This window comes from Brachyhypopomus gauderio, chromosome 6 (genome assembly GCF_052324685.1).
Source record: "Brachyhypopomus gauderio isolate BG-103 chromosome 6, BGAUD_0.2, whole genome shotgun sequence".
Taxonomy (NCBI): Eukaryota; Metazoa; Chordata; class Actinopteri; order Gymnotiformes; family Hypopomidae; genus Brachyhypopomus; species Brachyhypopomus gauderio.
Window position 1 is genome coordinate 16,578,136 of NC_135216.1, and position 25,778 is coordinate 16,603,913.

At 47.3% G+C, this 25,778-nt stretch overlaps 1 protein-coding gene across 2 annotated transcripts in view; it reads right to left on the bottom strand.

Moving 5' to 3' along the window:
* The window catches only part of sdk1a (sidekick cell adhesion molecule 1a), a 188,164-nt gene that overhangs the window by 74,899 nt on the left and 87,487 nt on the right, over positions 1–25,778 (bottom strand). For both annotated transcript variants that reach the window (XM_077009200.1, XM_077009199.1), the window contains exon 5: positions 2,146–2,279. In XM_077009200.1, coding sequence (XP_076865315.1) covers positions 2,146–2,279 — 134 coding nt within the window. The remainder of the gene's footprint in view (positions 1–2,145; positions 2,280–25,778) is intronic.

A 25,778-nucleotide genomic window follows, 5' to 3' on the forward strand; every position in this document is an offset into this window, starting at 1 on the left:
ATGACGGAGGTGGATCGTCGAAGCCAATTTCCTTTCAAATAAATCAAACACGGTTGAATGCTAAAAGCTGCCCAAAATGGCACTGAGGGTGGCAGGCGGAGTCAGAGATGTCACGTTGGCATGCGTACGTCCTCCGCCACACGCTCTGCTAAACCCTCTTGGACACACGGAGGACGGACGTCACCGAGCCCCAGCTTTAGCTTCGAGTGAGAGTCCACGCTGTGGTGGCAAGACGAGGACCAGATCCAGTGGATTCCCTCACTCGGACTGACCTCTGCCCCCTAGGGGAAGGATAAATGAGGCGTAGTGGCAAACAGCTCTAAAACTCTAAATGAGATCTACGTCACCCACACAAGCTCCTCTGTTTGAGTGTGGGTACTTCTGGTTCAGCCTGCTCCCACTTCATGTGCTTTTAAACGTTGTTTAAATCAATAAAGAACAGAGTACGCTTTAACTAAGAGGAACAAGTCTTAAACCACAATCACTTCTGCAGGGCCAGGGTTCAATTTCATAAGCAGTCCAAACAGAGCAACACAGGACAAGCAAACCAAGAAAATCAGAAGCGAGGTCAACGCTCTTCAAAGAAAAGCCATTTCCCTCCAAATAATTTGGAACGCTCGAGTTCCAGCTTTGAGGTGAACGGTGGGTAATTTCTCGACAGGCACTGTGGAATCACAAGGGCAAGCCTGACATTTAAATGCAACTTTCTGAACGTTGGAGAGACTGGCAGCTTGCATGTGCCAGAGTCCTTCGGTGTGACTAATGGGGATTTCACAAGGGATGTTCCCAACTGGATACCAGCTGCTTGGGCTTACATTTACCCGCTGAAAATAGGGGTGTGGGAGGAGTGGTGAGGGCTGCCACAGTGCAGACACCTGCTGTGCTCTGTGCAATTGTTTCTCGGGTAACAGGGGATTGCCAGCATCAATGGGGGAATGAATTACACTGGGTTCATTTCAACTGTAAACTTTGCAAACGAGGTGCAATGCTGGCACCTCGGTGTGTGCGCGCTCGCATTAGAAACACGCACACACACACACACACACACACACACACACAACACATGCAAGGGCACATGGACAAACACCTGCACACGTTCCACAGAAACGCACACACACACACACACACACACACCCCCATTCAAGGGCACATGGACATACATCTGCAGATGTTCCACCAAAACACACACACACATACAAAGGAAAGTGTAAACGTGTGCACACAGGAAAACTAATTAAGATGAACATGATTACAGTGTATCTACATTCCGCTCAACATCTGAGTTCTCATTATGTGATGTGAGAGTGTGAAATCATATGATGGTGAAGGAGAGAAGGCAAACCGATAGCTTAGGTTCAGTTAAAGCTCTTACTGAAGAACTCCTAAATATGATTTATTCATCTCAATATTGGAACATGTAACTCAATTTAAACATCATCACCCCAAACCTCGAGGCACATCCCTGCTCACCTCTCTGCTAGTGAGCCTGCGCTGAGCCCGTTAAAACATCAGCTTGGAATGAAATCATTAGTTTGATTCATCTGCCGTTAAAACACAATGTGAAACTGCTGTGGTTTCTCTGATTCTGGTCTGCATACACAGTCTGATTTTCTGTTCTTCACTGGCCATGCTGGTAGCAACCGACTGATGATCGAGTGTGTGTGTGAGTGTGTGTGTGTGCAGGACTCATCCTGGTGTGGGGACATAGAAAGAGTGTGTGTTTGCAGGACTCGTCCTGGTGTGGGGACATAGAGAGAGAGAGAGAGAGAGAGAGAGTGTGTGTGTGTGCAAGACCAGTCCTGGTGTGGGAATATAGAGTGTGTGTGTGTGTGTGCAGGACCGGTCCTGGTGTGGGAGTATAGAGAGTGTGTGTGTGTGTGTGTGTGTGTGTGTGTGTGTGTGTGCAGGACTCGTTTTCGTGTGTGTGTGTGTGTGTGTGCGCGTGCGTGCGTGTGTGTGTGTGTGTGTGTGTGTGTGTGTGTGTGTGTGTGTGTGTGCAGGACCGGTCCTGGTGTGGGAATATATAGAGAGAGTGTGTGTGTGTGTGTGTGCAGGACTCGTTTTCGTGTGTGTGTGTGTATGTGTGTGTGCGTGCGTGCGTGTGTGTGTGCAGGACCGGTCCTGGTGTAGGCAGCGGCCACGTACCTGCCACGTTCAGGTAGACAGACGGGCTGGTCTTGTTCTCGCCGTTCCTCTCGTTGACGGCCTGGACGTAGTACCTCCCGGCGTCTGCGGCGGCCGTGGCCAACACCACAAGCTGGTTGTCTAGCGTTATGGCCCTGCGGAGAGTGAGAGAAGATAGTGAAACAGAAGCGTCCTCTCCGGACCCCTGACAAATTTCGCCCGTGCTGTTTATCGGCAGCGTTTCAATTAGCAGCCTCCCGCCGGCATATCGAGCTCCATTAAAGTGTCTGTGCTGCAGGGAGGCGGTGCGTGGAGATGCAGTGAGGAGCAGGAGCACACAGGAACGTCACGGCCACCGCGCACTCTCACTGCACCTGATCCTTCTTTCTGACATACGCACAGAATCAATGAGCTGCAAGGGTCATTACTAGCAGAAATGGTCTGCTCTGATGGTATAACCCCACAGGATAGCCCCGCCATCTCTGAGCCAGTCACTGAAGAATAGACCGAGGCATCCTTGAGGTAAAACAGTGAGGCAGACTTAACACAGCTCTAAAATCAAAGAGGAGCTTTGTGATGTGGACCAGATACCCACTAGATGATGAGAATATTACTCAAAGCGCTGTAAGGTTAGTCCGCAGAGAGGCGGGCGGATCACCCTTTCAAAGCCATCGTACCATCATACCTTTCGGCAGACTTCTGTGGCACTGAAAATCACACTCGGCCTGCTGACACTGGGATGCCAGTGAGTCCTGCTCATCAGGACACATCTGACTCCTCAAGGTGAAATTAGCATCTCAAACCAGCGCGGAGCCGCAGAGCGCGGGCACCTTTGATGACCCGCCCCGGACGGCGCGGGAGGTGTTTTGCCTTTGTTTCAAAAGATGAAAGGAGGCCAGTCATGTAAACCTCCTCCACCTCCTCCATCTCTCCCTGGCCCTCCCCCTTTCCCTGCTCTTTCACCATTCTCCTCCATCCTTTGATTTTTTTTGGCCTAATCCACGACATGTTCCCAGATTAATGGTCTGCTTTGTGCTTTTGGCTTTTCCAGCGTCTCTTAGGCGAAGACTGCAGGAAGGGACAGGACGTGGGACGTGGGACAGGTGAGCGGGACACCTTGCTGGCCAACACCTGGCTGCCCCGCCAACCCCGCAGGGCCAGGCAGACGCACGCGGCCCACGCAGATGTCAGCGGTGCCTGGGAAAGGTCACGGTGACCTGCCTTGATGGCCTATTAATTAATAAACATGTGCAGGCCAGAAAACACCCTGGTAAGAAGCCTCCTGAAGAGATGACAATATAACCTGCTCGACCTCGCCGTGATGCAACCTCGTCTGGGAGGATGTGAGGCACAGACGCACCACCACCACAGTCTCCGTGGCAGTTTAAGGAGAAAACAAGAGAATCTATCCTTGTTCCTGTATTTATCTGTCTGTCTGTCTGAGTACACACCTGTCTGTCCATCTACTTTTTATTTACTGTAGCGAGAAGAATTGATCCAAGATTTTATGATTAGTCTGGCTAGTTTGGATTCCATTACAATTCTCCAGATGAACGGCCCCTGTCTGGGACTCAGTAAACAAAGAGCACTAGCAGAGATAATGGGCAGGCTTGTTCTGTATCCCCAAGGGCCGCACGCCTCTTTGATATCAGCCCACAACTTATTACACATGCAGCTGAGGACCCACACAAAATGTTAATCCACTTAGGGAAGGTGCTGGCGAGCCCAGGTGATCTAAATATTCAAAGAATGCGACTGCTTGGGTTTGTTAAAAAAGAGAGAGAGAGAGAGAAAATAAAAAAGGCTCCAGATCACAGCCCACACACCCCTCCCCCACCCCCAACCCCCCCACAACCCCCCCACAATTCAGACGCCTGGCCATTTCCAAAAGAGGAAAGAGCGGCTTAACGATTCGATGGCTCAGGAATAAAAATGTAAAGATGAATTTACAGTGATAGGTCCTTTATTATAATACCTTCCACTGTGACTGGACGGACTTTTCTGGGGGCGAAGCGGGTGGGAGGTGTTTTAAAATGCGTCCACATCATTTCAAATGATTTTGTCCTTCTCTCTGTCCCGCTCTTTAAAGCGAGGAGGAATATTATTTACGCAGTTTACCTGATGTTTCGGGAGAGCTTATTTGTATGCAGTTCATTATGGCAAGCAGAGCTATTCGCAAACATTATGCATTATGAAGCCTCTCTGTAATGCTGTGAATCTGGAACACTGCTGTGAAGTCTACAGTGTAATTCTCCTGGGCATTGGACAAACGCTAGAGAGATATTACATTAATCAACATTGCGGGTACCTGCTTTCTGAAAGCCGTTTCAGATAATATTTGTTTTCATTTGCTACCATAAATTACACTTTCAGAATAGGCTTAGCAGTCTGAGATGTATGACAAAGTAATTAAAATGTCAGCAAGTCATATTGGACTCCTGCTTCTACTAAAAACCCAGCTGTGTGGATATGTCTGTCATTACATTTTGATTTATGATGCTTTTAGGCCCAAGGAAAGCCTCTGCCAGCCCCGGCTGAGCAGAAGAGGAGATAAGAGTGAGTGTGTGCTGTGCAGAGAGCTCTACCAGCCAGGATCGTCTCAGGGAGCAGTCTGGGGTCTCCGCTGCGACTCCTCCGTCTCACGCAGGCCAGGAGCCTGCGGAGCAGACGAAAGGAGCAGCGGGTGGGGGGAAGCAGACAGGCTGTTTACCGCCGCGAGTATGCGCAGAAGCTGTAGGGAGAACTACGGTGAGACCTGATGAGATACGGCGAGACACGGTGAGACACAGCGAGACACAGCTCCGATGGAAGGCATCCCGAGAGACAGGAAGCGACGGGGAGTGACAGTGGCCCTGTGCGTCTTGTCTAGCCTCCGGGTCGAACCATTCCGCAGTCAAAGCGAACAAAACTCGTTCAGGGTGACTTCCAGCACCGAGGCCCGTGAACGTGTGGAGTTGAATTTGCGCTTGCACGTACGCCCACGTCCACCTGTAGGAGGGTTCTCCAAGAACGCTGCCTCTCAGAGCTGCTGATCCTACGCTATGGACTTGACGTTGTGAAGAGACAGAAGCAGCACTCGGCGGCACCATATGGCCCTGCTTGCTCACACTCAGACTCACATTCCTGGCACCTGCCGCATTTTAACTACTGGAACACTAACCGCCTAAAACACGACGGTAATGCCTGTGAACCATCAGCCCACGAACACGCATGCAGCCTTGCACGGAGAAAAGACTGAGGAGCAGAGAGAGCTCCTTCACCGGGAGGATAGAGAGGGATGTCAGTCACAGACGCTCCCCTCCCCTCCCCTCCTCTCCTCTCCCCTCCCCCTCTCCTCCCTCCTCTCCTCTCAGACGCTCCCCTCCCCTCCCCTCCTCTCCTCTCCCCCTCCCCTCCCCTCCTCTCCTCTCCCCTCCCCCTCTCCTCCCTCCTCTCCTCTCAGACGCTCCCCTCCCCTCCCCTCCTCTCCCCTCCCCCTCTCCTCCCTCCTCTCCTCTCCCCCTCCCCTCCCCTCCTCTCCCCTCCCCTCCCCCTCCTCTCCCCTCCCCTCCTCTCCCCTCCCCTCCCCCTCCTCTCCTCTCCCCTCCCCTCCCCCTCTCCTCCCTCCTCTCCCCTCCCCTCCTCTCCCCTCCCCCTCCTCTCCCTCCTCTCCTCTCCCCTCCCCCTCTCCTCCCTCCTCTCCCCTCCCCTCCTCTCCGCTCCCCCTCTCCTCCCTCCTCTCCCCTCCCCTCCCCTCCTCTCCTCTCCCCTCCCCCTCCCCTCCCCTCCTCTCCCCCTCTCCTCCCTCCTCTCCTCCCTCCTCTCCCCTCCCCCTCTCCTCCCCTCCTCTCCTCTCCCCTCCCCCTCTCCTCCCCTCCCCTCCTCTCATGGCTCGCTCCAGTACTGTACTACATGGCAGTGTCCTGCTTCTCTCATGATGGGGTGTTGAGCCCCAAGTCGGGATGATCAGTGTTGTGAGTGTACAGGCAGCCCGTAGTCTCCCAGCCTTCTGGCTCCGCCTTTCTTAATATCCATTAGGGGGCGGCGGCCTGCCATGAAGCCCTGAGGTGATCAATGGGCTCGGAGCAGAAGCCCAGATAACCCCGATGGTTCAGTCCTTCTCGGACCACGGAGGAGTAACTCACTAAACAGTGCCAACTAAGAGGCAGATATGTGTGCACACACACGGGGCGATACAGGAGGAGCCGTACTGAGGCGAGGGTGGCATCATGGGGTTATTCACCCCCCCTGCCAGAGAGGGAGGGTGGACCACAGCCCTGCAAAGGTTGGGAGGACTTTCAAAGCAAACATTTCAGCCTGGGTAGGCTGTTGTCGAGGGCAACGCACTGTCAGATGTTTTGTGGAGAGATCGGAGCAGATCTGGGTGGGTTGTGCAGGTTGTCTGAGAGAGGAAGGTTCTTCCTCCTCTTCCTCCTCGCTGGAGCCTGAGACAGTCGACACAACACCGCAGTAAATTTAACGCCGTGTCTCAGAGAAACGCTCCCTCGAAATCCCGCTCCTATCTTTGGTTTGCCTCTGGTACTGGAATGCAAATGTACGCACAAGTTTCCCAGTCCCACAGCAGCACAGAGACAGGGAAGCATTGCTCACATGATAAACGCTCACAGGCCAAGGTACAGGACACAGACGTTAAGGTGGAGATTAACCTGCTGGAATACAGCCCAGCCAGAACTTCACCATATCTACCTTGAAGTCTGTCTTGCCTTCTCTGATATGAAACAAGCTCAGGTCTATATCACTGCAGACCAACGTACAGGAGCGGTAGAGGCCGGCAGGAAGGCGGGGCATGAGGGGTTGCGTGAAGATATTTAGATGGTTTTTTTCCTCCTTCACCACTTTAAATATTGAGATGCGCATTAATGGTACTGGGTAAAGCTCTCACGGAAACTGCAGCCTGCGATCTCGAGTGAAACAAGCCTTGCTTAAAATACAGCTCGACAAAGTGAACGAATGTACTTCTCCCATATACAACTTTCAAGGCACATCAAAAGGACCTTTTTCTGAGCCCCATCCTGCTGCAGCCCCAGAGATCCGCGTGCGGCTGGCCCGTTCACACTAGCTCTGCTAGCTGATAAAAGACGACTGAAAAGAAAAGGTGAGCACCTTTTTTTTTATCTGTTGCAAAAAGGCAGAATAAACAGGCAGTGGTAGCGTTGGAACCAGATGACTCTTTTCATTAGCTGTGATGCTCTGCTGGGGGCTGCGTTGGGTGGCAGAGGGGGCTGAGAGGTTCTGAAACACTTCAGAGCACAGTACACCACAGCACAATAAACAAACAGGGCTACACCCTCCAGGGTCCAACTTTCTGCCCGCTTTCTTCATTTCACATTAAAACCGTGCGCCTTTGCGCAGCCGTAGCAACCAGATCACAATCCCAGCCCAAAAAAAGCTTCTTGATCAAACGCAGATCGGGGAAGGACCTCAAAGGTCCAGGCAGTGGTGCGTCTGAGACAGTGGACAGGGCAGATGGATGAATGCACCAGGCTGGCCAGGTCCTGCTGGTCTTACTGGGATGCTTGTGCCCCAGAGTCACTGGCTGGTGACTGTAGGGGACTTGGTGCTGCCTGAGAAATATTTATCACTCTCACACACTGTGTCTGCTGCCAGCTCGTGGAGTCTCAGAGGGCTTGGAACTTCTCCGTCTAATCTTTACGGCTGCAGTCACTATGAGACACAGGCTACAACTGCCCCCAGAGAGGGGGTAGGTAGTCGGGGCAAAAGTTTATAAGTTCACTTAGACATGACAGCCTGTCTTGCCATTCTCTCCAACAGCGGCTGCCCGCCAGCCAGAATTCACTACCCAATAAATTGGTATATACACCAAAATGGCCACGGTGGCAAAAAAGCGTGCAGCACTTCCCTGCAGCAGGAAGTCAGGACTCCTCTCTGCCGCCGTAAACACGCCGGGCTGGTGACAGCTCTGACTTGAAGGAGCTGGAGTGGGCGTCAGCCAGGCGGCGGAGTGGTCCGGAAACACAGGCCCGGTGTGGAGGGAGTGGCGGCTTTGCTGTCTGCGGCCCGACAGCGAGCGCTCACATGACACGGCCCGCATCTGAAATGCGAGGGCCATGTTATTGTGATGCTGTACATCAGAAGGGAGGACACGGGGCACTATTCTCTTTGATGAGCGGGGGCTTTTGGAGACTGCCCCTGCGCCCCTCCCCGAGGCTGAATTTTAAAGTGCCAAGAGACTTCAGGGTGACCGAAAGTCTGTGCAAGCTTCTCGCTACATGAGAGCTAGTTGGTGACTTTGACCTGGAAATCTGCAATTTCACTTCTACATATCAGCTTCAGGGCTTCAGGACATATCAGCTTTGAGGCTTCAGGACATATCAGCTTTGAGGCTTCAGGACATATCAGCTTTGAGGTTTCAGGACACTCCTCCTGTTGCACATGATTCTCCTGTTGTTTGTCACATGACACAAACACTCTCAGCATCATTCAGTTTACCGTAGTTTTTGTGACACCACTTCACCCTTTCACGTTTAAGGAGGACACAGGCATCATTTTCTTTAGATACCTCTCAGTACATGGAGGTGGACACACAGAAACTACGTCTACAGAATGGTTCATCGCACACTCTCCACATTGTTGCAACGGACGTCATTTTACGCAAAGTGTCTTCTTTGAGTGAGTTCTCAGATCTGATTTAACGTTAATGTGATTAGAAAGGAGAGGGGAGGAGAACACCTCAATCAAACACTCATTGCTGACAGATTAAGGACAGACTTCCTGCTTCTACACAACCGTGTGCTTCCTTGCTTCTGACAAAGAAACAGGTGTTCTTCTGTAATACAATATATATATTTTGAACCTCATTTTCCCAGAGATGTCCATTGTTCTTACTGAAGGAATTAATGGGGTTGCCAGGCAACCAGGTTGCTGCCAGGTCCCAGACTGCTTCTTAAGTAAGCCAGGCAGCCTGTGTGTGTGCGGACTGAACACACCTCCCCACGCCCCCCCTCACATGGCTTCAAGTGCTAGCTGACATTTCAAAGGCTTTTCCCTGCAATTCATTACGGAACGCTTGCGAGGCCTGATTAAAATGATTTGCTCTATAATAATTTAACCTTCTGATTTTGCACCTGTGTGTCTTGACTAGACTGAAGGAAAAAAGAGAAGAGGATGATGAAGATGAAGGAAAAGAAAACTTTTTGTCCATGTCCGTCAGGAAATATAAAGGCATGAGGTCAAAAAAACAGTAAATATGATGGAATCCCCTCGGTCCTGCAATATTCCCAGATTCCATCATAAATAAATTGGAAAATAATTTCTTTACACCACCTGACTGTAGAAACAAATCTGTATACTTGCTTGGTACTTAATGAGGTTCTCAGTATCATGAGTAATAGTGGATAATATAAACGGCTCCTTGAGAACAGAGAATTCATTTTCATGAATGTTAATGAACTCACAGAATGCATCATAAATGCCTTTGTATCTTGCTCTCATCTTATCCAATGTCAGTTGAGCTATGCTAATCAAAAAAAGAAACAACAGCCTCAGAAACCTACCGAGCACTGAATACAGGTGAAGGGGAAGAAAATGAAAAAGAACTCTGAGCACTGAAATTGTGTAATATTTCAACGTCTGTAGTGCGCAAACTTTAGTACAGAATAAGTTTTCAAAACTACCTTCCTTGAAGAACACACAACTCTATTTACAGCGCTACAGATGACCTGAGGAAACTTGATATTCTGAGCAACTCCACACGCAGTAACTCCACTGAGACCTCTCATTATTGGTAGACGCCGTCTCCAAACCACTTGAAATGTGTCCTTATTCCTCAAATGTATCCTTGTTTCAAAGAGGGGAATAATCCACTCAAGATAAGAGAGACACAGTTCCTCTCTTCCTCAAAGACGAGATCTCTCACACGCCCCATATTCAAGCACAATTCCCCCTTTACTTTGGGTAATTACTGTTTCCCTGAGGTAATTATGCCACCTCAACTGGACCACCCCTTAAAGACTCAGTGCTAGCAGTGCCAAGAGGGTATATGTCTGAGAGGGTCTCTCCTACAATCTCATCAGCTTACTAACTGGCCTATTACTTTCCTCAACGCTACAGAAGTAGGTGTTGGGAATTTACTGGTTCACTGTGCCATTGGGTTTCAGGCAAAAAACTGAGGCTTTGCTCCTGGGCCAGTCTGAAGGCCTCTGTGGGCCAGTCCTGGCAGAAGTGCAGGTCGTGATTTCAGTGTGCTCTACACAACCCTCTACCAATCTGCTGTCCTTCCCACTGAAACTCATTAAAGCCCACAATCCAGCCGCCTGCGGTCCTTGTGGCCAGGACACAGTGGTGCTCTGGTTCAAAATGACGGGCCTGGTTCTGAAGGGGCCAGATCTGGCTGCGAGCTCAATGCAGCCAAACAATCGAGATCTCAAAAACGCCACATTTTTCACAGAGCCCACAACTACCACATCACAACCTGAGCCTTCAGGAAGCATTACCAAGTCTCTCGTCTCAAGAATGTGAATATGGGCTACATGTTATTCAAAGCCTGCTAAAAGGTTTTAAGACAAAATCTGGGAAAGGGCATAAATAAAAGACATTTGAATGCAGCACATCACAGCTGTCATATACTGGATATTCCATTGTTAAAATGGCAAAAAGCAATATTTCCTTCCTTAGCAAGACCCTGTATTAAAGTGCCGGACGTACAGAGGGCAGTACAACGGTAAAGTTAAATTGGTACTGCTTTGCTTCAAGCAATTCAATATGATTTCACCATAGAGAAACAACCACAAAAGACTGTACTAAATGCCACGTATACTGAACCTTAAATCATACAAAAGCCTAAACAGAAGAATGAGAAAACGAACTGTTAAAATGATGTGAGCATAATGACATTTCGGAAGCTGTAATTCCATTCCAACGTCCGTGTTTAGCCAAGCAACGACAAACGAGGAACGATTCTTACAGATACACATCATGTACTGTATAATTCAATTTGCTGTTGTCAAGAAATGTGAAATGGGATTCATGTCAGGAGTGATGATCTCATTACGGAAGAGACAAAGTGCTGTCTAACAGCCGGCCCGACTCAACACGGGCCCTGCGCTTCCTACTGGAGGTGGACTGACGGCGTACTGTCGGAGGAACCAATCGAGCGGTGCTGGGGCGCCAGGGATCGGTGGCTTCCTGCACGCCTCCGCACAACAGCGCCGACGGCGACGACGACCTCGTGCCCGCGGACACGGCTCCTCTGTTGTGATGTGTTAGACAAGGTGTTGTTCCCATGCAACACTCCTCCGTCGGCTTGGAGACATGGATCAGCAGCTTAATGTAGGCACTGTGGGTGGAGTTAGCATTTCAGAAAACAAACAAACAGAAAGGCCACATCTGAAGCCAGGGCCCGTCTCAGTGCAGAGGAGCATGCAGTCTTTCAGGGTGGAAGCAAGCAAGTCCGCCTATGCAAAAACATGAGAAACATAACACAATCAACGCCGCCTAATAACCACTGAGAGCTGTGGCCCTGTTGATTAATGGCATTAGGCAAAGCAAACGCATGTAGTGTATTAACGCTAAATTGGTCTTTGGAGGCAAGGAGGGCTTGGAGAAAAGCGTCATTTACATATTAATTTATTTTACACCAGTTCGTTTTTATACGGAAAAAAAACACAGACTCATCGCAGAATCTTTGCCTGGTAAAAAATCTACTTTTATAGTGGATTTACAGGCACCCAGATTTTTGCACTTCTGCAAAATATTCACATAAAGGTCTCATACTAAAATGGCTTAATAAAATCTGAAATATATAAGAAAACCCACAGAGGCTTCAACATTGGTTAATGTGGTACCAACATATTTTAACTGAGATTTTACTGTTCTAATACTAATCAAACTTACACTGGATTTCTAAGGTTCTTGTTAAAATCTACACACTATATACCCGTTGAATCCAGCCCGGGTTTACTTGTTTAGGATTTGTTTTTGGCACTTAAAATATTTTTTCCCGCTGTCATCACTCTCCACACTGAGGTAAAAGTGGAGTGAAGAACTGCATGTGGATATCTTCACCCGGTTTCACCAGACAGCATGCAGCCACCTAAACGCAGAGCCACACGATTAAGCCCATAATTAACTCATGGGGATGCCGCTGTGCTTCCTTTGTAAACACCGGGAGATGTTTAGTGGTCACAGGCGCCCCTGCGAGTGCCTGAACGGAGACGGGTACGCACGTCTGCAGAGCGCTGGCTCGGCTCGGCGAGGCAGGCTGCTGCCATTAATGAGGAATATGAGGGAAGAAGCTGGCAATGGAGACGGCGAGAACACCGCTCCCCACCTGCTCCGCAACCCCATCACGGAGGCTGAGCTTGGCAGGGTGGAGGCGAGCGCAGTGTGCGGGCGTGCCATCGAGGGCGAGGCGTGCGGTGAGGGCGTAGCTCAGCCTGGCCCACGTGCTGGTGGCATCCATCTGACGCTTCAGCTGTGACCACAGGCACATGGAGAGGAGCCACGTTTTCACAGCGAGCCGCGCGACCCACACCCAGAGATAAAGATTTCTCCGCTCTGCAGTCTAGCTGTGGGCGGAGAGCCCAGAAAACAGCGCAGTTTGGGGTCCAGAAACAGAAAAAAAACCAAACAAACGAAAAGTAAAAAAATACAGGCCCTCTGACCTACAGATCTTAACGCTGCTAAACCCTTCTGTCAATATCACTCAGCACAAAAAAAACAAAACAACACAGAATCAACAAAAACTCCCTGTGTGGACAAGATTTCCATTGACTAGTTAAGAATGTGGATTAGAAAGATCACAGCAGGTGGATAAAGAGCTCTGGGTAGAGATCTAATGGTTTCCGCATCCCCGGCCCCGGGGCTTGGGAAAACACACCGACGTAAGGGAAACTGTGACCTTTGAGGAGGGCCGCGGCTGTGCCAAACCACTTTGCACCATATCAGTGCGGTCGATGGGGGCCTCCGTCCAGGAGCTGCTGCAGGGGCCATTAGCTGCCAGAACACGCGGCAACCGGGAGCATTAACCAGCGCCACCAGGAGCTGCAAGGCCCCTGTGTGGTCTCAGAACAGAAGGCCATTTTTAAAGGCAAGCACCCGAGTTGGATCGGATCTGGGCGCTCCCGCTTCCAAAACCCACGTCTGGACCCCAGGTCTGTGCATAAACAAACAGCCAGGCTGGATGAAGGGAAATATCACATTCAAACTCCAGCTGTATTCTGGCCCAGAAAAACAGCAACTACAGGTCCCTGAAATGAAAGGTTTGATTATCATCTGACCGACAGGCAATGGACAACAGTTATTTTTCAAATATTTGCCAGCCTACTTAATGCCCATTCGGGGGAAATGTAATTGCTTGTGGTGGTTATCTGTGGAGGCATTGTCTCTCTGATGACCGTGTCTGCTCCTGCTCATTTCTACAGTAATGTCCCCTTTCAGAAGTGCGCTCTCCACAGGAAGACACAAGCGAAAGAACTTCAGCTCTTCACAATCAGGCTTTTATAATAACGAACAGTGATTATAAGTAATTATTGGTGCCTTCAATTAGTGAATAAAGCCTGGAATTAAAGCTAGTTGCTTAATGGGTATAATTTGTTCAAGTGCCTACAGCAATTCCTCTCAAGTGTTACTGACTGATGGAGAAGGTAGAGGTTTGAGCAGGGGTTGAGTGTCATCGGCATGGAAACCTACACCAATCAGCACAGCTGACGGCTGATGACCCGAGCCAGAGATTGCGTACGTGGGCAGGCCTGGGATCACCCCGCCAGACACAGCGATCGATCCCAGCTTCCGGATAGTTAATGATTCCTGTGGAGAGCCGAAGGGCAAGACTGGATGTGGAAGCTCCCCGCGTTAGCCTCTCGGTGCCCTGCCGAAGGCGGAGCCGTCTGGGCTGGGGGGAATTTCCCTGGGCTGCTATAATGCCATTTCTGTGGCTTCTACCCTCCATCTGTAATTAATTCTCAATTAGAATCAGCAGAGCGGAGGTGTGACACCAGACGCAGGAGGCGGGGCTGGAGCCTTTGGGGGGGAGGAGAGGGGATTCAAAGCCTCATTAGTAGATTTACATTGATCTGATACAACTGCTCAATAACAAAGACCACATCCTCAGCTCTACGTTCCACAGCAGGAGGACGAGGAGTCCAGTGTGGAGACCCCACCTGGATCTACCAGGTGCAGATGGTGCTTCGTTAATGCAGATGGATGGAGATGCACACTCAGAGCCCCAGTGATTAAATAGGCTTTAGAATGCCACTTTAAGGTGAGAAGCACTCAGTAGTTGCACATTCGCACTGAATTACAGCAGGCATTTTAGTTTATGATTGGTGTTCTTTATAGAGGCTTTCATTCACTGTGACTCAAACTCTATCAGGCTAAGATACACATCACCTTTTGTTTTCTGCTATATAATTCGATACCTATAACTCAACCACCAAGCCCCTCCCACCCCTGGTGAAAATAAATAAATAAACCCTTTCAAGCTTGCAGGTACAGAACAGGAAACCTTACCTGGCCATTATGCAAAACAAATGTGCAACACTGCAAATGGCATTTGCAATCTGGCTTGTAGGTTGCTAATGGACTATAGTAACTACTGAAACAATGAAGGTAATGTGGTTATAGGAAAACAAATAAAATATTCTGTCCAGGTGCGGCTGATTTTGTAGACATTGCAATGGGGTAAATTAACCTAAGGCTATATCCATCGGGGTAAGTGCTTAGCATGTGAACTCCTGGCTAAAGCACACCTTCACATCCCTAATTATCCTCCCCTAGATGAGGATGAGCAGTGTGACAAACACCCACTCCGACGCTCAGGGACGTTCCTGAATGCAGCTGTTAACTGCTGCATTTACGGGAGTAAAGCATTATAGGCAGAGAAACACCCCTGTCCAATAACCATTCTGATAATGCATCTGCAGTCAGGGATCTGATCTCTCCTCTCGTCACTCCAGTGGTTTGGACATTTCAAAGCGTGTACCATATTGTGCTTTTAGTGAACCTGACTCTAACCGCTGTAGCTTTTAGATCTATATATAAGACATTAATATGTGGTTGTCTGTCACCTAGACCCTCTCGCTCTTTGTACACTGTCTAGGACTACAGCTTTCTACTCCATTTCCCAGAATGCCCAGAAAAACAGAAACCCCACACAAACAACCAATCAGAAAACAATCAGTAGATCACCCTCTCTGGAATACTCACTGAACTCAGCCGTTTCATATTTTAAATCCCTGTAAGGACTCTTAAGTTTCATTCTTGCCTTGTGAAGTATTGCCATTGGGTTTTCACACCTATGCCCTGTGGTTGGGGTGTGTAGCGCTTCACTGTGTGGTCTGGTTATTGTTGTTTGGTTTTACTCTACTTTGCCCATTACTATGGATTCTTTTGCACTTCTGATTTTGTTTCACTGATGTTAAACCAACTAGCTGTGTTTACCCTTCATTTCTCTCCATGTATCAATTTTCTCTTCATTTTTCTACTTCTTTCTGATGCAGTTCATCTAAAGTGACGAATCCCTCCTATGGAGTTGCAGCCTGGCTCCTTCTCTCTAGCTGCAGACTGGGTTTTAGGGGCACATATATATTCATGGTATTCTGCCCATAAATACCAGAGGCTCTCTACATTCCCCACACTCAGCAAAGTTAGTCAGTAAAGGGCGACACAGGCGTGTGTGTATATTTGCCCGCCGGGCGTATATGTTAACTGTTGCACCTGCTGTAACTGGGAGACGTGTGCATAATGTAGGGATGAATTAAACCTCTTCTGTGACCTTAGCAGTGTGCCGTTGCCTTTTTAGTTCATGGTCGCTAAAATTTACTTCATGTAAATAAAGAATAAACAAGGAACTGGCGCCTTTACTGTGAACCTGACAGTATCTATTGGCGCATTTCCACTAGTGCCTGCTTGGCGCGGTACGGTTCGATTCGCGACGGTTTGTGAGTGTTTCCATTAGTACCAGGACCCGTTTAGCCGGTACTTTCGGGTACTATTTTTGTACCGACTCGCTCGAGGTTCTAACCGTTCCGAAGCGGTACAGTTCTGTGACGTGGAGGAACAGCATGACACTGATTGGCCAGGGAGTGTCGTCACAGGTTGCGTCAGGAGAGCGACTCCTCCGCTATGCTATGGACTCCTCAGCCATTTTTATAACCCAAGGAGCGAAGTCTGTTCCCTGGTCAAACGCCGAGGTACAAACCTTTCTGTTAATAATCAGCGATCAAAAAATCCAGGGCGAACTGGACGGGGCTACTAGAAATGTAAAAGTTTTTAGCGAGGTTTCCGCGCTAATGGCCACTCATGGCTACCAGCGGTCCGTTCAGCAGTGCCGGTCGGTCCAAGCTAAAAAAGCTTAACGCTATTACCGGGCGGTGAAGGACCATAACGGACACAGCGGAGCAAACCGCAAAGACTGGAAATGGTTCCAGCAAATGGATGCCATATACGGTCACCGGCCAGCCAGTAACGGAAGAGAAAGAGCTGGACAAACACGGCAATGTCAGTGCTGGAGGCCACGGATAATGGTAATCGTAAAAGATGTAATATGAATGTAATATGAACGCATCTATTGTAAACGCAGGAATTTAGAGCTGTGTTTGTAGTTAATGTTACCACCACAGTCACTACTGTACAATAGCTAGCTCTTAGCCTTGCTAGTTGCTAGTTAGCTATAGCCATAAACAAAGCATCAGCAGCGATGACGTGCTACAGTTTGTGCAGTTACGCTATATCGTTGTTCCTTCACAGGAATACTTGTGTTTAATATTTGTTATTTTTTACGTTCAAGATTCCCCTTCCACTGACGAGGCGAGCGGAGTTGGCGGAAAATGTTTCTTTCAACCGGGCTTTCCTCGGGGTGCTTGGCGAACTTGTGAACACCATGCGAGACAGACGCCAGTAAAAGCACACAAAATGTTGCTTGTAGTACTATAAATATTTATTTCATATAAAGCTATACGTATATATTTGCTTTTTGCACTTTTTTTAAACTATAACTATATTATTTACATATGTTGTACTTTAAATATCTATATTTCATAATAAAGTTTGATTTCATTTGATTGTATGACTGATGCTTTTTATGCAGGGTGTGCTCAGCCTGTTTGAGTAATACCAAATTATTATCAATAATTAGAGCAACCACATACAATAATGAAGATAAAGATAAATAAGATACAATAATGGTATGTGTTAATGAGCATCGACCGGTGTTGTGGTCGCATACAAATGATGTCATGACACTACAACCCGCGCGCCAACAGCGACTCCACCCACATTGGGGTGGTTCACCATTGTAATGGAAACACAACGCGACCGTACCGTTCCGTTGCGAATCGACCCGTATCGAACCGTACCGCGCCAAGCAGGACCTAGTGGAAATGCGCCATAAGTGACAACAGCCCCTATTCAAACAAGATGAAGTGTCTGTTCGTTCTCCAGTATGAAGCCTGTTCTCTCTCGTGATTTCCTGTCTCTCTTGATTAGTGGTATATCTGTATCAGTCTCTTAACCGTATTACTTTTTTATACTTTTCCTGATCAAGGTTTCTAAATGCTCAAAAAATCCTTAAATATGAATTTATAATGCGAGTAAAGCGCGTAACGCACATTAAATAATCTTAAATGTAGCTGAAGGAGCCATTTTTCTTAAGAAGCAGTGCTGCCCGTAAGGGTTTCCAGCTGCAGCAGCTGTGATTGGAGCACATGGACTCATTTCCGGGTGCTGAAAAGCCTCCACGAGTTTCACCAAAGACATCCTTGCTGTATAAATAATTACAATGTCATGGGCAGGTAATGTCTCCATTCAGTAATCAACCTCAAGCTGACAAGCATTCTTCATGTATTTGTTCAAACTCAAAAACGTAAGGATGGATCTTTTTTAGATGAGTGCCTATTTCAGATGCACTGTATTTAGAGTGCTTATCAAAACCCGCAACACCTCTGCACACGTCTCTATCCTAATTTAATTTAATCCCTCATACAGGCAATTGCACAGAAAACATGACCTACTTCGGTACACTTTAAAGCCCCTCAGTGGGCTACTTCTTTCTCGCCACTGGGAAACTTTCCCTAAGCTTTGCTTACAGTTACATTTCTAGCCATGAAGTGCTTTAAACCACTGTGTCCTAAATGTCCTGTTGCATAAACAGGTGAATGTTCAAATTCCAAGCTCAAAAGCTTCTGTTCTCAAAAATAAAATGCCTCTTCTTTGCAATGATATGTTTGGTTTGGCAAAAACATTCATAGTGGGATGACCCACTCTTTGTGGGATGACCCACTCTTTGTGAGACTTGGGTGCCATGAGGTATAATTAAGTCCATCCCAACAAACAATCTTCCCTGTAACACTATGAAAAACAGTATTTACCTAAATTATTGTAATCTTTGCACATTATCCTTCCCAAACTTGTAATTAAATGTTTCAATTGTGACAGCAGGGCGGAATTCTTCTTGTTGTAGTTCAGAATCCACAGAAGTGAGAGCTTATCGAACGCTGCAGCCAAATGAGCTGGTTAGAGGAAGCTGCTGAGATGATTCTCCAGATGGAGCCATTCTTAAGACCCTTCACCGCGCTAGAGAGCTTCAGACGCTGGGGCGGGGGCCCCTGTCAGGGCTGGCTGACTGATGGTGGCAGAATCACAGCTGGGGAGAGTCATGGCTAGCTTTGCAGTAGCTTTGCACAGAGACTTTAATCATATGCAAGAGGGTGTCAGTCAGCGTGCTGGAACAGCAGGAAGATATGTGCTGTGTTCCCTGTCTGAGATGCACTGGTCTACAGCATGTGGACGACAGCCAAGCACCACCGTGGATATACAACCAAACCTCGATGTGTTTATTTTTATGTTACGTTTCATGTGTTTGTTCATTTCTGAGACAATAGTGTGGACATAAGGGTTTATGGAAGATTGCTGAAATAGTTTTGCTTGAAATAGAAATAATGCATCTATTCACATAGGAAAACACAGGTGTGAGGTAAGAATACCAGAATAAAAGCTGGAGGGACACGAAGACTACAAATATTTTAGTGCTTCACAAAATAACTAATCCATATGAATTAACTCAGTCCAGGTGATCAAGCAAGAGGTTTATAAAATTTTTACGTTGCCACAGGTGGGTCATTGATCATTTCTGAATTTTTCGATGTACAATGTAAAAGTAGCAGCGGATAAAGCAAATCGGAGAAAAAAGACAAAACATTCACCAGTCAGGCTCTTCACCACATTCCCCTGAAATTCAGTAGAAACCAGGGCATCAACATGGCAAATGACCTGCAGCCACTTTGGTGACTGTAGGTTCACGAGCAAAAACAGCACCACCTCCCCAACCTGAGCTCCACCATCCCATCCACAGCTCTCACACGTGCACCCCCCAGCCCTAACACACCACCCCCACCCCCACCCCCGTTGTATCCAACAGCACACTGCTGGGTGGACACCCAGATGCTACAACCGATGGCTTGGAACGCAGCTTTCAGCTCACGAGGGTCTATGGTTTGATAAGCATGTTGATGCCATGCTGATGTTGATGCCATGTTGAAGCATGTTGATGCCTGAGGCCATCTAAGAAAAAGTTTGCCTGTAATTCCTACAGATCAAGGGTCAGACGTGATGCGTGTGGAATTCTGAATGAGCAGTTTTTCCAAACGAGAAAAACAATGCCTTAACACCACCATTAAAAGCGTTAGAAATTTGTTTAACCATTATTGACCTTTAATTATATTTGTCTTAAGAAGTGCTTTGCAATTCTGCAGATTAGTTATTCATGAGATGAAATGCATGCATTATTCACTGGTCTATTTGCATGACAAATGGACCTCAAAATTAATTGCGATACTTAATAGTTAATGAAGAATCTGTTGAAGATGAGCGATTTGTTCCCAAAAATAGCCCTTCTGCAAAGAGTCATCTTTCTCGTTTGCTTGAGAACTCGTCCTTCCAAGCAGAGCGAGAACCCTGAATGGAACACTTACATCTGCACTAAACCAAGAGAGGTGGGGAAACCTTCATATGCTTAGGAAATCAAGGCCCAACAACTCTCGACATATAGATTAAAGTCAGGCATAATTTAAAAAGAAAGAAAGAAAGAAAGAAAGAAAGAAATGGTCCATTGAAACATGTTTGCAGTCATGAAAAGCTCCCTATTAGGCAAGTCTATTTTTAGCACTTTTAAGACACAATGACAATTGAAAGTGCACTGTAGTACTGAAAAATAGCATGCTATAGATCAGGGGTAATCAATTAAATCTTTCCGCGGTCCATTTTTGGCAGATAGCTCAGACCTTAGGTCCGGGTCCGCGGTGGCGAACGCAAGTTGTTGAGCGGGGGGGGGGGGGGGGGGGGGGGGGGGGGGGGCGGGGGTGATGATCAACAAAGGGGTGATCTTTGTTTTCCTCTTAGTCAAACCTTTGGCAGCAGCATTTTGAATCAACTGATGGTCTTTTTTGAGAGTCTCATTAGGGAGGCCAATTATCCTGCTAGAAATAAAAACATGGGTGTGTTTCCCCAAATCTGGTTTACTCACACAATCTACAATCTTCTTGATGTTAAAAAATTAGAGTCTATTAGCAAATCAAGGTTACAAGCTATATATTTTTTTATTTGTGGGGGTTTGAGTTCAAACAGGCAGCTAGTCTCTACCTCTCACTGCTGTTCCCAAATACAATACCCTGTTTGGTCTTTATTCATCTACTGAATGTTTGGCCCATCTAGCTAGAAAGTGAGAGGGGACCAAGTCATCTGCATAGTTGTGGTAAGATTTGGTCAAGAAGACAAGTAGAAATTAAATAAGAATGGTACAAGAATTGAACCCTGAAGGACACCGCAGGCCACTGGCGGGATCACTGTTCTTTACTGTTACCTTGATGAAGTAGAGATCACTGTTCTCTACTTCATCAAAATAATTCCTGCCTTGTAGGTACAATTTTAGGACTAGTCCTGGGAGTCTAACCCATCTCTCAAGTCTCTAAGAAGTTTATGGCTACGTGGTACCAAATGCAACACTGAATGAAGCAGCAGTAAAATCAATAGCTTCCCAGCAGCTGTATTTATATGACTTTCATTAAATAACTTGATTAGAGCAGTCTCAGAACTATCAATAAGCTGAAAATCTGACTGACATTTGTCTGTGCAGCTGTTTAAGGGTAGAAAGTCAGTAATTTGCTTGAAGGTGATTTACTCAATGATTTTGCCAGGGAATAGTAGATTTGAAACAAGTCTGTAATTGCTTAACATAGTTGCTTCCAAATTTTTTTTTCACGATAGGCTTCGCAAAACATTTTTAGTGCTTAAGGGAAAATGCCCAATACGTGGTGTTTACAATGAACGATGCTGGCTGCTGTTGAGTCAAACACATTCTGTAAAAAGATGGTGAGGTTTTGAGGCCACAAGTTAATGATCTGATGTAAATCTGTATTGACTTAAAATACTGTAAAATACTGTAATGATTAAAATAGTTAATAGCACTAAACTGGGACAATTTAACCATTCAATCTTTAGGTGTTGATAGAGAGGATATCAGCTCATTAGTGGACATAAATGTACCAATGGCTTGTCTGAAAAAGTACATTTAAAAAGGGAAGCAAGCTAAATGCACTGCTCAGTTGATACTAATTCACAAGATATGCAGAGATAAAACTGTTACTTTGTCAACCATGGTGAAGACTATTCCAGTATTGTTAATGTTACTGTTGATAATGCTGGAGATAAAGGATTATGTAGCTTTGCATAATGTTGTATTGCAATCACGCAGTCTATTGTAATCATCTGACTTGAGAAGATTTCTTCTGAACCAGAAGTTTGGTTAGAACCTGCGTTCAGCCTTCAGCGTTTCTCCATGGTGCTTTCTATCAGAATGAAATGGTTTTATCTTTAACTGGTTTTATCTTTAACTGGTGCAATCTCACCCATAACCATTTCTGAGTTATCCAGCAGTATATCAGAAGACCCAAATTGTTTGCATGGTGCTGAGCACATTTTGCTTTAAAAAGCACAGCTGTGCTGTCATTTATAAACCTTTTCTGAAGCTAATGCATCTCGGGTTTTAGTAGGGCACATATATCAAAGAACACGCAATAATGATCTGATAAAACTACCCTTAACTGAGCCTGATGTGTTGAGACCATTGTGATATATTCAAATCCTTTGAGACTGCAACAGTGCTCCCAGTCACATACTGGGAAAGTCCATGGAATAACTGGGATAGGGATTGGCATTAAAATCGTCAGCAGTTACAAAATGGTCAAAATTAGTGGGAATAAAATATACCTGTCAATTCATTAATAGAATTTGCACTGTACTTTGGAGGCCTGTGGACAATAATAATGATATTCTTGGCACCCCTTTCATAGCTGCACAGAGACAGACAAAGGATGTAAAATCACCATCACTTTTATGGAGTTTGGTGAAGCACATTCAATGAATACGGCTTCGGCACCGCATTCATTTTACCACGTTTCAGTTAAAAACGTAAAATCAAACCCACAGGCTCTAATAAAATTAAATGAGACCTGTGATTTGTGATTGATCTCATCTAAAAGCGAAGTCAGTCTTTAGCTCCTGATTAGACTGATACTGTAGGCTGGAGTACAATGTGGCCTAAAACAAGGCCTGTATTCCATTTCCAAATGAATATTACACAGCTGCCATGGGTGAAAGTTTTTTTTTTCCACAAACCATCATGAATGTTATTGCTACTACAGCAGGGACCCTGAAGATATCAGTAAGTGCACGGTGTTGCTATGCCACCGTCAGCTGTGTGAACCGAGCGTGCCGTGCTACGAGCTTCCGGAGGAGATGTAGGAGGGTGATGGTGGTAGTGGTTGAAGTGCTATGTTGGAGGCCAGGCACGGACTGAGTGGGGGAGGTGGAGGGCAAGGCGCTGGGGGTGGAGGAGCTGAGAAATGTGGTCTAACAAAACTAGGAAAGCAGCTGAGTCCCCATGCACACACCCCATGGACAGATCATCTTTTCTGAAAAAAATACTCGTACGTCACGGGGACATTAGAGGAGAGATGCTGATGGTGGTTAATGATGGTGTCTCTGGTGTCTCTGGGGGTTGGAGAATCCCGTCCTGCAGCAGGGACTGAATGTCCTTGGAGGGTGATGATGGCACAGGCAGCATGATGGCGGACTCCTCATTATCATTCTCGTTAGCGGTCTGCAGAGCTCCGGCGCGGTAGGCTTGAGCAGCGGCTCTGATGGTGTTCTCCGGCGCCGCGTGTTTTGGCTGTGATGAGTCACACTTGCTGTCTGCTCACTGTGATGAGGCAGGAAGAGCTAAGGCATGCTGAGATGGTCATCCAGGGGCGAAGCAGGAGTCATCGGGGTGGCAAGTTTTGGTCCCGTCACAGGAAACAGTTGTGTGCTGAATTTACAAAACATTACAGTCTGTCCTTTTTAAATGGAGGCCATTGGATTTTTAAAAAAAGTATAAAACATTGAAACTTGAGTTTCGGATCCTGTTGATCCAAGCTGATCGATGATTTTTGAGTAATGTATTGTCCGCAAACATGCATAGTGCTAGTAATGATCTGGTGGTCTTTTATGAGTGAGACATGAGGAAGAGAGTTAGCCTAACTCTGCTAGCTACATTCCTGATGGAGTCCCCCATAATCAGTGTTCATGGCTGGATCAACAACTTTGGCAGGACAAAGAACTTTGGAGTTTCCACCAAGAGGCGGCACTTGCCAGAGACGGAGCGTCTGAGGCTGTTGTGCTCCAAGCAATTACGACCTTTGCTTTTTGCTGGAACAGGTTGAGTGTTTGAACAAGCCGACTGGGTTCGTGTGCACTGGGGGATTTGTTTATAATGAACATTTCTTCAGCAAGATCAGTCATTGGTTCAGCTCTGTCCTCTAGGTGCAGAAGTACCGTGAACATTAGCCGACCCAGACTACTGTAGCATAGTCGAGAGTGAAGGAGATTAGCATGGCTGTGTGTATTACCCATGATTTGGGTCTGGAACCCTGTTTGTGCCATCTGTCAGTGTCCTCTTTCAATTCTGTCCAATTTTTAGGCTCTGCTGACCCAACTTCAGCAAGTCCAATGGAATGACCACTGCTGCATTGTCCAAGGTCAGAGCAGTTAGCTGTGCTGGGCAAACTCTCCAAACTCTAAAAGCAGCGGCCGAGGGGAAAAAGCCAGTGAGTTCTCCATCCTTATTGAACTTGTTCAGTGCTGCCAGCAGTCTGCTCTCTAGCATGGCGAAAGCATACAGCAGCCTGTGAAAATCGGAGCAGCATGATGGTTTTGATGTGAGGGGAGGCACCGTTTGTATTGTGGATTTGCCTCAGGTTAGGAATCTGTGACAGTGTCCCAGTGTTGCTCCAGAGCACTGCTAACCAGTTTTCACATCCAAAACTGATAAACATCAGTCCAGAAAAATCAATGGCGCCATTCAGAGCATTGCAATAAAAAAGTGCAGGGCAGAGCTTGGAAGAAGTGTATGTCATGGCGAAAGAGCGGAAGTTAAGCGCGATATGCGTCCACAGACGATTGCTTCTACCGCACGGCCAGCCAAGGGGCGTCTTCTCTCCTTTCAAAAAGAGGCTAGTGCTGTCTGTAGGTCATGAAGAGCTTTGAAGAGCTTTTTCAGGGGGCGTAAAGCCGGCACTTCATAACAGCCTGGCATTTCCCAGCTCCACTTGGAGGCCAGATTAATGTGCCTAGCCCCCGATGGGCAAACGATGCCGGCAGCCCTCACGTTGATCTCGTTCTCACGTCGATCTCGTCCTCCGCTCGCCTCCGCCGCGCCGGCTCCTCCACGCGCCTGACACCAGGCCTGAGCACGGCGATATGTCACATGTGAGATCTCGAGCTTGATCTTACCCTTTTGGTGCAGATTGCTTTCTATCCACCCACATGTTCCCCTTGGAGCGAGATGGGGGTATCATCTAGACACGTGAGATGGGGGATGTGGGAGAGCGAGGCACATAAAAGGCCTGAGTGACAGACCCTCTCACTCGTAGAAAGCCAGGATAGGGTATAAACATGCAGCAGATATAAATCTTCCATCTCTTTTTGTTTCCTAGACACCACTCTTTTATTTAGGAGTCTGGAGTGAACAGGAGAATCAAGCTCACAAGCCCCGACCAGTTCAATCCAGATCTATTTGTCTGCTCCCGAATACAGGCAGCCAACTGGGGTCAGTCTTTGGTGACACCTGTTTCGTTTGTTGAAGGGGAGGGGGCGGGGCTGAGAGCGGAGGGGAGGGGTTCACACTCCTGGCAAGCAGAAAAGGACTCATTCCAAGTTCAACCTGAGACTGAACAAACTGAACAAACACTAGAGCACCTTACGCGCCACCTTACTTGAATACCTTATACGTCAAATGTTCAAGAGGTAATATTAGGTGTCTTCATATCCATTCATCCAATGTAATATTTATTGATTTGTTCATTTGTTATCTGATCATGTCGATTGTGTTCTGGTGTGTTGGATGTCATTCCTGATGTGTGTTCTCCAACGCCAGCCATCTTTGCTAAGTGGTAGTTGGAGCCATGATTCCTAAGTGGGTAGGATCCTGGTCTTTATAGAGACAGCTGCAGTAGCTGGAATGTAAGTCAAGCCCCCTCCTTCCACACCTAACGGGCTGAACATAATCCAAACTTTTCTTTATCTAAGTCATCTCCTGCCAGAGAGCAGCGTAGCATCGCAGCGTAGTGCCGGAGCACCGTGGTGGTGCGAGGGGGATCAGGAAG